This window comes from Aotus nancymaae, unplaced genomic scaffold (genome assembly GCF_030222135.1).
Source record: "Aotus nancymaae isolate 86718 unplaced genomic scaffold, 86718_ANA_hifiasm-v0.15.2.pri h1tg000040l, whole genome shotgun sequence".
Lineage (NCBI taxonomy): Eukaryota > Metazoa > Chordata > Mammalia > Primates > Aotidae > Aotus > Aotus nancymaae.
Genome location: NW_026988454.1, coordinates 39985823 through 40000000, shown reverse-complemented (window position 1 = coordinate 40000000; position 14178 = coordinate 39985823). Strand labels below are relative to the sequence as shown.

The window sequence follows — 14178 nt, the reverse complement described above, 5'->3', positions numbered from 1 at the left end:
AAATTAGCTGGACATGGTGGCGTGTCCCTGTAATCCCAGCTACTCAGGAGGCTGAGGCAGGAGAATTGCCTGAAACCAGGAGGCGGAGGTTGCGGTGAGCCGAGATCGCGCCATTGCACTCCAGCCTGGGTAACAAGACAAGAGCGAAACTCCGTCTCAAAAAAAAAAAAAAAAAAAAAAATAGAATCAACCTAAATGCTGATCAATCAATTATAGACTGGATAAAGAAAATGTGGTACATATACACCATGGAATACTATGCAGCCATAAAAAGAAAGAGATCACATTCTTTTCATGGATATAACTGGAGTTGGAGGTCATTATCCTTAGCAAATTAATGCAGGAACAGAAAACCAAATACTGGTTGTTCTTACTTACAATGATGAGAATACCTGGACACATTGAGGGGAACAACACTCACTGGGGCCTTTCAGAGGATGGAGAGTGGAAAGAGGGAGAGGATCAGGAAAAATAACTAATGGGCACTAGGCTTAATACTGGGGTGATGAAATAATCTGTACAACAAACCCCCATGACACAAGTTTACCTATGTAACAAACTTGCACTTGTACCCCTAAACTTAAAATAAAAGTTAAAAAACCCAAGACACATGTTCCTCCAATGTCCATTTTTATTAATTAAAAAACGTTTATCTGGAAAAAAAACTTTCAGTAGGGACCTTCAGTGGGTGCAAACTTGGAGTTTAATGCAATGCTTTGCCATCTATATCTTTATATCCTCTGTGTTATCTACACGGCCACACTACACCAGGCATTCAAGACATACTTATTGACTGACTATATGAAAAAATAATTATAGTGTTTAAATAATAGTAATGACACTGAATTTTATACCTGACTATGAAACTTTCAGGGCGAACAGAGATGGATAACTGACAAAGTAGAAAATGATATGTTTATAGGAAGCTTTGAGAGCACTTGGTTTAATTTCTGCATTTATATATTAAAAAACTGAGGCCTATAAATTTTAATTTATTTACTCAAGGTCATAGACAATGACGGATAAAGTCTCAAAACTAGTTTCTAGACTCCATGATAAATGTGCTTTCTAACAATCACACTCAAATTCACAGCTAAAAAAAATGACAATTTTATTTTCTGTAAAATTTTAACTCATAGTTTGTTGATTCTATAGAAAAGACCTGTCAAGTTCGTAGAAAGCTCATTTATCCATGAAGGTTGCCATGTAAGGTCTGTGTATAACTGCAACACTTTGTTGTACTAGATTGATTTTCTTCATGATTGTCCCAGAGGCCTCACATAAAACTCAGTGTTGCTTCTGTATCTGGTCATAGCTAAGAAAGAATTTCTTTCAATATTTAGTCCCCAGCCTTGAGTCATACTAAACTAAGAACTGTTTCATAACAATGTACATCCTTTGGATTAAGTTTTTCTTCATCTTCCCAGCATTTTTACCTAATTTTTAAACCCTTGTTTCAATAGTTTTATGGTTTTATTGTAAACCATTTCAAATCCTCTTTTAAGGTAGGTTGCATACAGAAGTCAGAGAAGTAAACAACACTTCAATAACTATGTAAGCAATGTACTTCTATGGATATACTTAACATGGGTAAATTGCTAATCTCACAGGGGTGAGTCCCTCAAAGTTCAGCCTGGAACCCTTGGACCAAGTTAAACTGGCCTCTAAAGAGTTCAGGGGTTGAAGACTTAACTCATAAATATGCTTCATCAGCAAAGGCAACAAAAATGTAAATACACATCTATTAAACAATGTTTATGAAGCCCATTACATAGCAAACATCAAAATCAGTAGATATTTTAGATGGGAACTAGAAATGTACTCAGTTGGAGATACTTAATCAGGTAAAAACCTGTATTTGTTCAGCACTTTACAGTTTCAGGAATATGAAGTGCAAAATTTCAGCCAAGAAAGAAACTAGAATCTGATCAACAATGTGGGGGTGTGTAATGCTGTCCTGTATTTTTATGTAAACAACAAGAAATTTGAAGTTTATAATGAAAGCTCAATATATTGCACAAAAAAGTCCACTAATTTCTGATCTGTGTACTACTTTGCTTCTGATGGGGGCTTGACATATGGGTAAAAGAGTTGTTTACATGCAACTGAATATTAAAGATCATTTCAGAGTGCATGCAACTGTATATCTAATTTCACTTAAAAATCCAATAAGGTTCATAATTCCTAAATAAATACATCTTAAAAAATGCATTCATAACACATGGTGACTTCCTGGAAGACAAGCTTTTCTATGCTTACCTGACACTCTTCCTTGTTTTTAATTTCGTCTCATTCCTGCCTATGTTATTTGACAAACTGTTGGCTCTGAGAAGATATGACTAAAATTATAGTGTTTAACTGACGCATCTAAATATATTTATGGCGATTTCATTTAAAAATATCAATTACTACTGTTTTGTTTTAAAATGTTAAGTAAACTACCAAAACCAAGGGAAAATATTCGTAAGAAATGCCCATTAAACTGTCTCTTGAGTTGCTTCTTCACTGATTTGTCACTCAACATTTCTTTTTCACATTTTATTATTTAGGTAAACATGCCCTATTAGAACCAAGTGTAGTCATGATCAGTTCTTTATTTTATATAAGAAAATAAATAGGTAATTGTAAATATTAGTACAAGAATTTGCCTATTAAAGTATTCCATTTGAAGGGAATCTGGGTATATAAATACACTCTCAAGGGACTCTAAAATACAAACAAAAACAGAGATGCTGTTAAAATTTATAGTACTAATTATTTTTGTGTTCTAGAATGAAAGTTCATTGTAATAGATAGGATCTATTATACTAAGTGCACAAAAAGTAAAAGTCCCAAGATAGATAGTGCTATTTCAGTAGGCCAGCTAAGACTGGAAAAGTTAAGAAAATTATTATCTTTTAAGAATCTTGTGTATGGGTGAGGTATGAGACAATATAAAGAGTACAGATTCTGAAAAGAAAAAAGATCTGATAAACAGTTATCATCATCATCTTACTCTTTCTTTTCTTTGTTCCTCTGTTGGTTAATTCTTTGCTCAAATGTCTGTTATCAACACTTCACCAAGCACCGGACCTTAAAAGTGACATGAGATGAGCCCTCTTCTCTTGAGGATTACAAGGAGCTTCAAAGCTTTAAAAATAAAGTTCACTGCTAAAGCAGCAGAACCACATGACAGACGGTGATCCTCAATTTAACTGGAACAAAAACTCACCCCTCACAGAGAATGCATTGTCTAGACCCTCCTCCACAACTGCACTTTATCCTATTTGTGCATGAACCCATTCTGGCATTCAAAGAGCTAGCTGTTGTTTGCATGAAACAACTAACAAAAACCTCTGTCTCTTTGATCATTTGCAATTTTGAAAGACAGAATGCCATTTTCTACAGGTTACAGAAAGGTAAAGGCATTCTTCTACAGCAAGAAAGCATACTGTTAGTAGCAATCAATGTTTTATAAGTGGGATGAAAATGTTATTAAGATTCAAGGGCAGCATTCGAAGAGGTTCCTCTTGTTTGCCTTTGGTGAAATATCAACTATTTCAATACAAGCAATGAGATGCAGTAGATGCAGCTACTTTCTTCCATCCTGCCTCTACTCAATTCTTCTTACTCCCAGGTGCCTACTCCATCCTCTCAGGCAGAGAAGATAGGCAGATATGAGGAGGTGCATAAGACCCTGTGCAGCCACCAATCCTGAGACCAATTGGTCAATACTCTCGAAGCTAGCTAAATTCTTAGTAAACAGTTCCAAATTCTAGCAGATGGTTTATTGGTCTCAGTGGTGCTGTTCAACATCTATATGACTCCATATAAAGTTCTAAAATCTTGGAATTAGAGGATTGCTTCTCTTGAGTATATTCTATTTAATATTTTACGATTTCACTCTATAATGTGTTTTCTCTTCATGGAGAGCTTGGCCTCGTTCTACTTTTCTCCTTTAAATAATGACACAAAGGGATGACAGTTCATCACTTAACAAGTTAACAAAGTTGGTTAACACTCACCAAGGGCTTGAATATGTTTTCATTTTGCAACCAATGAAGTAGATGGTTAACTGAAATTGTGGCAAGTCATCCAAGGGGAAACTTACAACTCTTATCCACAGAGTAAGCCAGTTATTACTGCAGCAGAGTTTTAATATTTATCTTCTTAGAGGATCATAAAATCACTATTGCAAAAATCTTATCTGAATGAAACATTTCTGATTTCTAAACATGTTGTTAAACTACTTTTTCTATTTCTGACATTTTTCTGAACACTATGAAGATCAACCTCAAATGAGTAATTATAGAGCACTGCTACCAGAATATTATTTGGCTTTCCTTTATTACATTTAGTATCCTCCAGATCTTTATATTCCACTCTCTTCCTTCCTCTGTTTTTCTGTTTCTGTTCCTCACCACTTTCCATATTCTCAAACCGTGAATGCCATTTTCCTAATAAAGGGTTACTTTAAAGGCTGATATTCTGCATATAAGCTCCTATATTATTTTTACTTTTATTGTTGTATTCCTTAATTAGGCATTGGCATTGGTTTTTTTATAACTCCAAGGGGAATTAAATTGCCTCTTTGGTATGAACATATCTACCCACACTGTTTGGTGCTGGAACAGCATTTTTCCAACCCAGAATTAGAGCCCTGAAGGAGGAAATAGTCACAGGAAAAAGTGTGAGCAAAAGACTCAAGAAAGTGCATCTTTACAATCTCCTGAGGACATTCCCAAGTTCTACACCTTCCTCCTAGTGGCCAGAGTATTTTGGCTTTTATTATAAGATGGGAGAGGTCCCACCATTCTGGCTAATGGATAGACAGTCTATGAATATTTTCCCCTTTAATGGATGTACAATGAAAATCAGAAAGCTTTTATGCCATTCTTAAGTACAGTTGTTAGATATCCACCTGAAACATTCAAATGACACCAAATTACAAGGCATTTCTTTTTTTAATCTCTGGTAATCAAGTGAAGTTTGTTTGTACTTGAATGTTTTAAACAAGGAATATGAGAGAACACAAGTAATTTTTGAACAGGAAATGGAGCCTATGAGACCGACAATGAACTCTTTGCTTGCTCATAGGAAGCTGTTAGATTGTTGCTGCTGTGGGTTGAATTCTGTTCTCTCCTTCTATCCTCCCTGTCAAATTCACATATTGAAGTCCTAATCCCTAGTTGCTCAGGATGTAATCTTATTTGGAGATAGGGTCTTTACAGAGGTAATCAAATTAAAATGAGGGCCAGGCATGGTGGCTTACACCTGTAATCCCAGTTCTTAGAGAGGCAGAGGCGGGAGAATAGCTTGAGCCCAGTGAAGTCAAATGAGGTCCTTAGGGTAAACCCTAATCTAATATCACTAGTATCCTTACAAGAAGGGGGAGTCTGGAAACAGGCAGCTACAGGGAGAATGCCATGTGAACATGAAGATGGTCATCTACAAGCCAAAGAGGGAGGCCTGGAACAGATCCTGCCTTCACAGCCCTCAGAAAGAACCAGCCCTACCAACACCTTGATTCCGGACTTCTAGATTCCAGAACTGTGAGGCAATATATTTTTTTGCTGTTTAAGCCACCCAGTTTTTGGTATTTTGTTACAGCAATCCTAGAGAACTAATACAGCTACCTGTTACTTTTTTTTTTTCTCTAAATGAAAGTCAATTTTTGACACATCTTCAACTGTACATTATTGCTGAAGAAAGATATACTTATATCTATATTAATTTCATATTTGATCTCTTAACTTTAGGAACTTTAGGAAAAAGATACCTGCCATTCCTTAAATGGCGATGCCCTGAATTTCATGAGAAAAGTCTTATATACTATCAAAGGTGTTGAGAATCATCAAAAACGACCATTATACTTTAGAACTGGATAAAAGTAGACAAGTAGAAGTTACAGGCCTTTTAAAGTCACCCAGTTACAGGTGAAAAGAGATCACACAGCTCCCAGTCTCTATGTTTTTCTGCTATAGCAAGGAGCGACTCCTAGCAGTAGCCAAGGATTTCATATCATTAAAATAATTTTTTACTATTTCATCATGTTAAAAAATAGTTTAAAGTCAGGATAATATAAGTAAACAGATCACAAAAAATAGTTTACTCCACTGAAACTGTATTCTGCCAAGTCCTAACACATATTCTTAGTCAGATTGTTGATATTTTCACTATTATACGATAGATATATTTTTGTACCATTTTGAGATAAGCACAACAATGACAGGTGAGTCAATACCTCAGTTAGTCTGTGGAACGATTAGGATTTTCTTTAGAATTCTGCTTATCCAAGCAGAGGAAATTGTTCACAAGACAACTTGTGTGTTTGCTAATTCTCAATGGTACTTTTCACAAGTTGCATTGTACATGTTCAGGTAGCTATCAAAGAAAAGTATAATTTAATTCTAATTAAATTGCTATTTATCTTAAAGTGAATAATTTCCTGATAGATGTTTCTGTCTCTTTACTCCTCCATTTTTTTTTCTGATTCTGTTCTTTGAGAAGACTCATGGTATATGTGTTTGGAATCTTCAAATAGCTAACATGATGCAGAACTTTGACTCTTCTTCCCTAAAGGGTAGAACTAAGATGACCTGGCTAATGTTACAATGTAAACATATCTAATGTAAAAAAGAAAATCTTTAAACAGAGCTATGATATGATATAATTAGCTACTCTGAAAGATGTTCAGGGATAGTCACTGGTGATATTCTAAGCATTAGACCATTGTGGGAAGGGGTGGCTTAGCTATAGAGAGAATTCAAGTAATGACTGAATTAGACCAAATGGACCTTATAGTCTTTTCCATCCTAAAAATTCATGGTTCTATGAACTCAATAGTAATCTCATGGGGCTAATTATGCCCCTCAACAATCACAAGGCTCATTCCTTCACACTCTTGACACCCTTTGCATTTAGTATGCTGTGTAATTTATTTAATTAACATATATTTAGAAGACACAGAGATGAAACACAGAGTTCGGTCAAAGCTCATTATACATGTTAAGTTAGATACAGTGTTTAGGTCAGAATCTCATTTGTTGTTGTTACTCATTTTTTAGTATGAAATCATGTATTTTTACTATTTGGGTGAGAGTAAAAAATTGTCCTGCCATCATAAAAGAAATTTTTAATAGTCATATTAGTCCTTGGGATTCTTTTCTAAATGGCTAAAAATACATAGTACACCATGAAATAATCAAATACTAACCTCTTTCATTTTTTCCAGTTCATTCTGTAAAGCCTGCTTTGCAATTTCAACTTCTATGAGCTGTTGCCTCAGTTTCTCATTTTCATCTTCTGTTGTTGTTCTCTTTTCTTCCACATTTTCTAATTCATGGTGAAGTCTCACAGATACATCCTTTGCAACCTGAATTAAGGTGTTTGAAACAATAAAACATAATTAATGACAATATAATGAGGACTAAAATTTTATTCCTATTGAAAGCATTAAGATCCAATATTGTGTTTACCATGTGCATTACTCCACAAGCTATACATATAAGCCATTCACATATATCTATCATTTAACCCTACAAAAAGCCTATGAGATAGGTACTATTAATACTCCTATTTTGTAGATGAGGACACTGAGTCTCAGAAAGGTCAAGGTCACACAGCTAACAAGTAAACACTGCCAGGCTAAGAAGCCTGGCAATCTGGCTCTAAATTTTGTTCCCTTAACTTCTGCACTACCCTGTGGTAACAAATGTTCTATTGCATTTTATCACATGTAAAGAAATTTCACAGATATCCTTTACTTCAACAAAACAATGAAGTAGATGTTTCCATTATAATCTATGTTAAAGAATGAAAAATTGAAGTTTTTACAAGTAGTGAGTTGGGCTTGAATTTCACTCCTATAACTAGAATTCCATTTGCTTAATTTTAGGAAACATTTTAGTACTTGAGATTATTATTTTTTGAATGACTATGCAGTCTTGCTTCATGTTTTGAGATTATCCTGGAAATTCTAGGGTTTGGAAGAAAAGTGGAGCAGTATAGTGTAGAGGCTTAGGACACAGGTTGTGATTTTGGACTGGGTGGACAGTGAGCCTGGCACCTATTGTTTTCCAGGCCTGGGCACTTAACCTCCGTAAAAGGTGTAGCTTCTGCACCTGTAAAATTGTGACTTAATAATCCCTATATTATAGGATTTTTTTCCTTGAGAATTAAATGAATTAATAATGTATGTAACAATGTTTGCCACAGTGCTTTTTTTCTTAACATTTGTTGAGTGTTTAAATACTCAACAAATGTTAAGAAAAAAAGTAATGCGATGTCTTTCATAAAATGTTTACACATAGTTTTCTTTAAAACAAAGAATAATTACACGTGATTTTTAAATCCTGATGAAGTTAATACAATAAGCAGTATATTTACTTGGTTGTGCAAGATTAGGTTAATATCTAGTTTGCATTGTCGATGTCTCTGCCTACAGTCAAACTGAACTGGAGACCACACCTGTCTAGAAATGCACTTCAAGGTTGAGCTTTTTCCTCTAGAAGAAATTCTGAAGGAGCAATGTCACTTTAAAAAATGAGATTCTTTCATTTACTTCACACCAAACAGGCAGTTTCCCGGCGCCCCCACCCCCACCACCTCCCCCAAGGAGTTACCTAAGCGGCAAGTGCAGAAAGGAAGAAGTCCTGAAAGAAGGAGGTGGGGTGGACACTTGCTGAAAGAAATCTTAAGTCTAGTGTTTTCCCAGTGCAGTTCCTATTCTGGGTTTCAACTTCCCCAGAGGAGTCCTTTTAGCGCGGCTCCTGAATGCCGGATTCCACCGGCCTTCTCTCAGAAGACATACTGAAAGCCAGATCAAAGGCTAGAGCCTGCGCTCTGCCACGCCCTTGCTTCTGCCCAGAAGGGACCCTTCTTCTCATCACTTCTTGAAGAGCCACCGTTGCTCCCAGGAGAGCACACTTAGCTCGTTTGCTGCCAGGCCCTCCACACACACTGCACTCTTTAGACCCATCTGCCACTTCTCTCCTTTCCGAGACCCTAGTATTTTGTGGTTAGCACTAAGAAACTGTCCCTAAGGCTCCTTGCCCGATGCCACTTAAGACCTCTCAGCCTAAAGAGCACTTGGCCAAAGTCCCCACCCGCCGCCCCTGCCGCGCGCCAACGACCCCCGCGCCGCAGACCTTGAGGTCCTGCTCCAGGCTGCGCAAGAGCTCCCCGTCGATTTCCCCCGTCTGGGCGTAGCGGAGCCTTTTGCGCTCGGCTTTGCGGAGGCGGTACTGCAGGATCCGGCAGTTTTTGTTGGCTCTCTCCAACTCGTGGCGCATTTCCTGCAGTTGACAAGCATCCTCCTCGAAGAAAGTGTCCCTCATCTCGTCCATCTCGGTTCTCAGCTCATCGATCTCGTTCTGCGGCGGTGACAGGCCGCGTGTCAAAATCAGCCTCGCTTCCAGCCCTTCCGACACACACCGTGCACACCCCATTCCAATTCCAAATTCTCAGCTTTAATTGCCCCCTCTCCACGAGACAGGAGTGACAAGGAGCTGAGTGTAGAAGAGGAAACTAGAATAAAAGGCCGACTTTAGGCCTTCTCTCGTTCTCTTAGTCTACCTCTCTCCGGGAAAAAGTGTGACGAACCATTATAATAGGAGAAACGGAGGCCTGGATTTGAATTTAAATGAAAACCTCGCGTTACTAAGAAGCAGATTCCGTTTCAAATTTGGACAAGGCCTAGAAACCCCCTCCCTCCTTTGCTGTTCTCTTCCCTCTTCAAGGCTCCCTAACAGGTTAGCAGCCTCTCACCCCCGCCGGGGCACGCCCTAATCCTCCCAGGCCTACTCTTCCCATCCCCCAGCCGGGTCCCCCCACCCTCCTCACCTTGAGAGTCTCGTTTTCCTCTCGCAGCTTCTCCATCTCCTCCTGCATTTCTTCCTGCTCTTGGAGCTGCTGCGGGTGCGGCTGCGACGAAGGGGGCGCTGCCGCTTGCATGCCCCCGCCGCTCGCGCTGCCCTCTGCGCTCTGCTGGGGGCCCTCCGCTGCCGCCGCCATTGGGGAGGCGGAGGGGACGGCCAGGGTCTCGCAAATGGCAGGGGCGCCAGAGACCGGAGAACTGCGGCTACTACTGCCGCCGCCGTTCTTAGTGTGCATCTGAGCCGCGGCCGCCGCCGCTGCCGCCCGCTCCTTCTTGAGATGGAACTGGATGAGCTCAGACTGCAGGCATCCCTCCTTCCAGTAGCTCCCTCCACCACCGCTGCAGCCCCCCGCAACGCCGCTTCCGGAGTTTCTGCTGCCTGGTCCTGGGGTTTTGCCCGCAGAAGAGGAGGATGGCGAAGGGGAGGCCCCCTCCCCGCCACTGCCGCCCCTCTGCTGAGCGCGTATGCCTTTCCCTCGCCAGCCCCTGGGCGGCGGCGGCTGCGGAGCGCCCCCCTCCCTTTCCCCGGAGCCGCCGCCGGCTCCTCCTCCTTCCCCGCCCCCTCCGCCCCCTTCCCCGAGCGGAGAGGGTTCCCCTAGTTTCGAGGGTACGGACTCTAGCTCCCGAGGCGGCTCCTCGGGGGGTCCGGGCCTCCTGCCGCCCAAAGCGGCCAGGGTCGCGGCGGGGGCCGCTTCAGCACCAACCAACGGCTGGACAGCTCCCGGAGCGGCCCCTTTGGGCGCCAGGGGCGTCGCCTTCTCAGCCCCGCCTCCGCCTCCTCGGGCGCCGGCGGGCGGCCCTGTGCGGCTCCCTGTCTTGTTACCCTGCTGTTGCTGCTGCTGCAGCTGCTGCTGCCGAACAGAATTGAGTTTAGTGCCGGCCCCCACTGGGGACCGGGTGCCCGCGGTTGTCTGTCGCAGCGAATTGTCCCTCGGTCTAGCGGGTGACTGAGCTCGTTGCTGCTTTCTGCTGCTGCCCTCCGGATGCAGACGAGCCTCAGTGGCTGCAGCGGCGGGAGAAGCTGCTGCTGTGGCAGGGGCAGCGCCCCCGGTCGGTGGCTGACTCATGGCTGTCTAGGAAGAACCTACCAGATGCGATTCGGAATAGCCCATTACTAGATCATCCTCTTCCCTCTTCACCGCCGCCAATCTTCCTTCCCTAAGCTGGGACAGAAACAAAAGAAGAGAAGAACACAACATGTCTGCGTTGTCGCAAAGCAAAGGGCGATATTGCTCTACAAGCGAAGCCCCAGAAAATGATGAGATTTGGAAGGCACTTAATAGAAGCTTTGACTTTAGGAATAGGATGCAGGGCTGTCAGTTCTCATTTTGCCCAGGGTGGCGCTGTCTCCATCTCACTTCACCCCAGCAAAATGACGAATCTGAAAGCAGCTGAACCTTACACATTCATGGTAGCAGGTTTTGAAAAGGGTGAGAGATACAGAGTCAGACAGGAATCAATGGGAAGGGAGGTATGAAAGAAAAGACTATACGGTCGAAAAGAAGTTTCAGAAAGGAAAGATATCCATGTATTAGGGTTGTAAAATCCCTGCTTTTACGACTTTGGCTTTCCTCACCATCAAATCTGTATGTAAAGCCTAGTTTAGTGGAGAAAGTTTTCATTTAATTAGTATTCCTAAGTTCAATTAGAGGAAAAAGGTTATGATGTAGTGCTCCTAGGGAAAACTTTCTATGGATAAATGACACTTTCCCCAAGCAGCTCCAACCCCTAATATTGGTTTTGGGGAAATGCACCCGATTTCCTTTGTAATAGAACTAAAATAAAATATAAATAATGAATGGCTTTAAATTAGTCTCAGTTTCTCAAGAAAATAGCATCATTGAGAATTGTCTATATGGGTTAGTTATTAGCAACCCCAAAAAGTACTTTCTCCCTTTTGGGAAATAATTTTTAAAATACATTTTGAAAAGGTGATGGTCAGTTCTGCAGTTTCTTAAGTTTCTGGTGATGAATTTTCCTAAGCTTATGCAATTTTGTAGTCCTTATGAATCGCTTTAGTTTTAAGTGTAACTGCTAGATAGAAAATATTTTTATTCTTACCCATCTTCTTACATTGCATATCATAGGCAAAGTTGTACTTTTTAAAGTGCCCATTCCCTCCTATGTAGCCAAATTCTGAGATGGAACCCAGAAGCCTGGCCCATCTTCCCTCATGGTGGTAAGATCAATTTCCAGCATGTATATTTCCAAGATAAATCCATCACTAGCTTCTTTAATCTGGAAAACAGCAAGCTACTGCCTTGCAGGTTCTTCTCCCTAGTGATCCAGGCAGCTAGTCAATTAGTTGCCTTTTCCTTAAAATTATTTCTGTCTAAACCACTGAAAGGGGCATGACTAGGCATAAGTTGCTGCTTTAAAATATTTGTCCTATACAGAGAGGAGGTTACTTTACTGCCAGTTATTTTACTTGCATTATTCTTGTTAACATCTCTTTTTAGCATCATAACTTAGCATGCAGTAATTCCTCATTTTATAAGGAATATTACTGGAGGGTTCTTAATCCACCTCCCTTTCTATTCCTGGCATCTCCTTCCAACTCACTTTGAAATATAAAAGTGAACAAAGAAGATATCGGGGAAATATTTGCCCGTTAACTTAGTTTCTACATCTCTCTCAGCCACAATACTACTAGAATGTCTGGCCTAGTTTATCATCATGGGTAGCACTAACATGGGCTATCTAACTAACTTATATTGCCAATGCAAATTTATTTTTGTTTTTAATCAGGCAGAATAATTCCAGAGCTGAGAAGGCAGAGTCTAAACTCAGCTCCCAGACAACATTAACCCAGAAGAAAGCTTGCGTTCCAGTAACTGGGCTCCACAATCAAATATATCTGGCTGCTGTCACGTGGTTCCCCACAAAGTGACAAGATGCTGCATCTCTTCAAGGCTTTCCCGGTGAAAATTGCCACCCAACCAACCTCGGTACGGCTTAGACCAACACTTTTAATCTCAAGTTTTATCCGCCCGCTAACCCACCCCATCTTTCATCCCCAACCCTTTAGAAATCCAGAACTTGCTCACTTCTCAGCAGAGGAGGCGAGGTTTCCAAGTAGTTGATGCAAATCAACAGCGCTTTCCTTCTGATATTCCGGAGATCTCAGGGTTTACTATTGTGCCTTTCTGCGCTGAGGAAAGTTCAACTTCGTATTATTGTATGCGACTTTGGGCTCGCTCACCCCAGTTCCACACCCACTGGATTTCTCCAAACAATGGCGGTAACGTCAAGATTCAGCTGTCCCCAGAGCGAGAGACTTCCCGGAGGTCCGCGGCTGGGCTGGAGCTGCGGCTCTCAGCAGGCTAACACGAGAGGTACCAAGCTGAGCCAGACGGTCCCCAGGAAGTGCAGAGATATTCATGAGCTGACCTCACCGGACTGGGCAGGGGAGAGGGCGGGTTTGCAAGGGAAGACAGGGTAGAAGTAACCAAAGAGAGGTTACTTTCAAGAGGAAAGAGAAGAAGGCGGGGGCGGGGGACGGGGGTGGGGAGTGGCAGGATAAAGAGACAAAAAGGCCAGAGCCACACCCGAGATGGAAGATTGGCAGCAGCGCTCAAAGTCCTTGCCTATTCTTTTATCGCGTACTTGGCAGAGGATTCCAAAACCACTTGAACACGGATGCACTGGTTTCCTGCAAAGCTTTGTCCTGGGTTCGGTCAATCTCCATCAATTATTTACTTGAGCTCCTTTTCCAAGGAGGCGGACTGGAACAGCCTTCCGGGCGTGACTGACGTCTCCTGGTGCAGCTGCGAGGCGCTGGCGGGCGGCTGCTGGGAGTTCTCTTTGTTCACTCACTTTAATTCTCAGTCGAGCTCTCCACGCGGTGCTCCCTCCCCACCCCCAGCCCGGGCGGAGTCATCAGATGTCGTTTCCACGAATAGATAATGGTTGCCATGGTGGGACCCACCGTCCCACAAAGGGCTTTTGCGAAGCCAGGACTAATTTAGTGCAAACCGAAATAAATATCGGCCCACAGAGATCCTTTACAGAGGGGTTTGCCCTCAGTACATTTTCCTGTTTCCTATTGAGTGCCAGTTTCCTCCGTGAAAATAAGGAGTAATTGCTGGGATCCATAATCTTTATGGTAGTGCATGGGAACAATAACAGAAACCAGGAAGAATGTACTATATCAGCCTAAAAGGGAATTTGTTTAAAAAGAGGAATTCAGAACATACATGTCTTTACAATTTATGCTAACCCATACTGTTTCACAGTAATAATATTTTTTACAATTAAGTCGAAATTTATCTTTTTCTTTTCAGTTTCTTCTTGTGGGGGGCATGGGAGTCTCCCTTCTACCT

The 14178-nt window shown here is 41.5% G+C and overlaps 1 protein-coding gene across 4 annotated transcripts in view; it reads right to left on the bottom strand.

The window, feature by feature from the left end:
• The window catches only part of MTCL3 (MTCL family member 3), a 67480-nt gene extending 53831 nt beyond the window's left edge, over positions 1-13649 (bottom strand). For 3 of the 4 annotated variants that reach the window (XM_064360713.1, XM_012435112.2, XM_064360714.1), the window contains exons 1-4: positions 12904-13649; positions 9823-11019; positions 9129-9353; positions 7196-7354 (exon numbers count right to left, since the gene is read on the bottom strand). In XM_064360713.1, coding sequence (XP_064216783.1) covers positions 7196-7354; positions 9129-9353; positions 9823-10923 — 1485 coding nt within the window. In that variant the 5' untranslated portion in view covers positions 10924-11019; positions 12904-13649. Of the gene's footprint in view, positions 1-7195; positions 7355-9128; positions 9354-9822; positions 11036-12903 lie in introns of those variants that run through there. The other variant, XM_064360712.1, reaches the window with a different exon arrangement.
• Between the last annotated feature and the right edge of the window lie 529 nt (positions 13650-14178).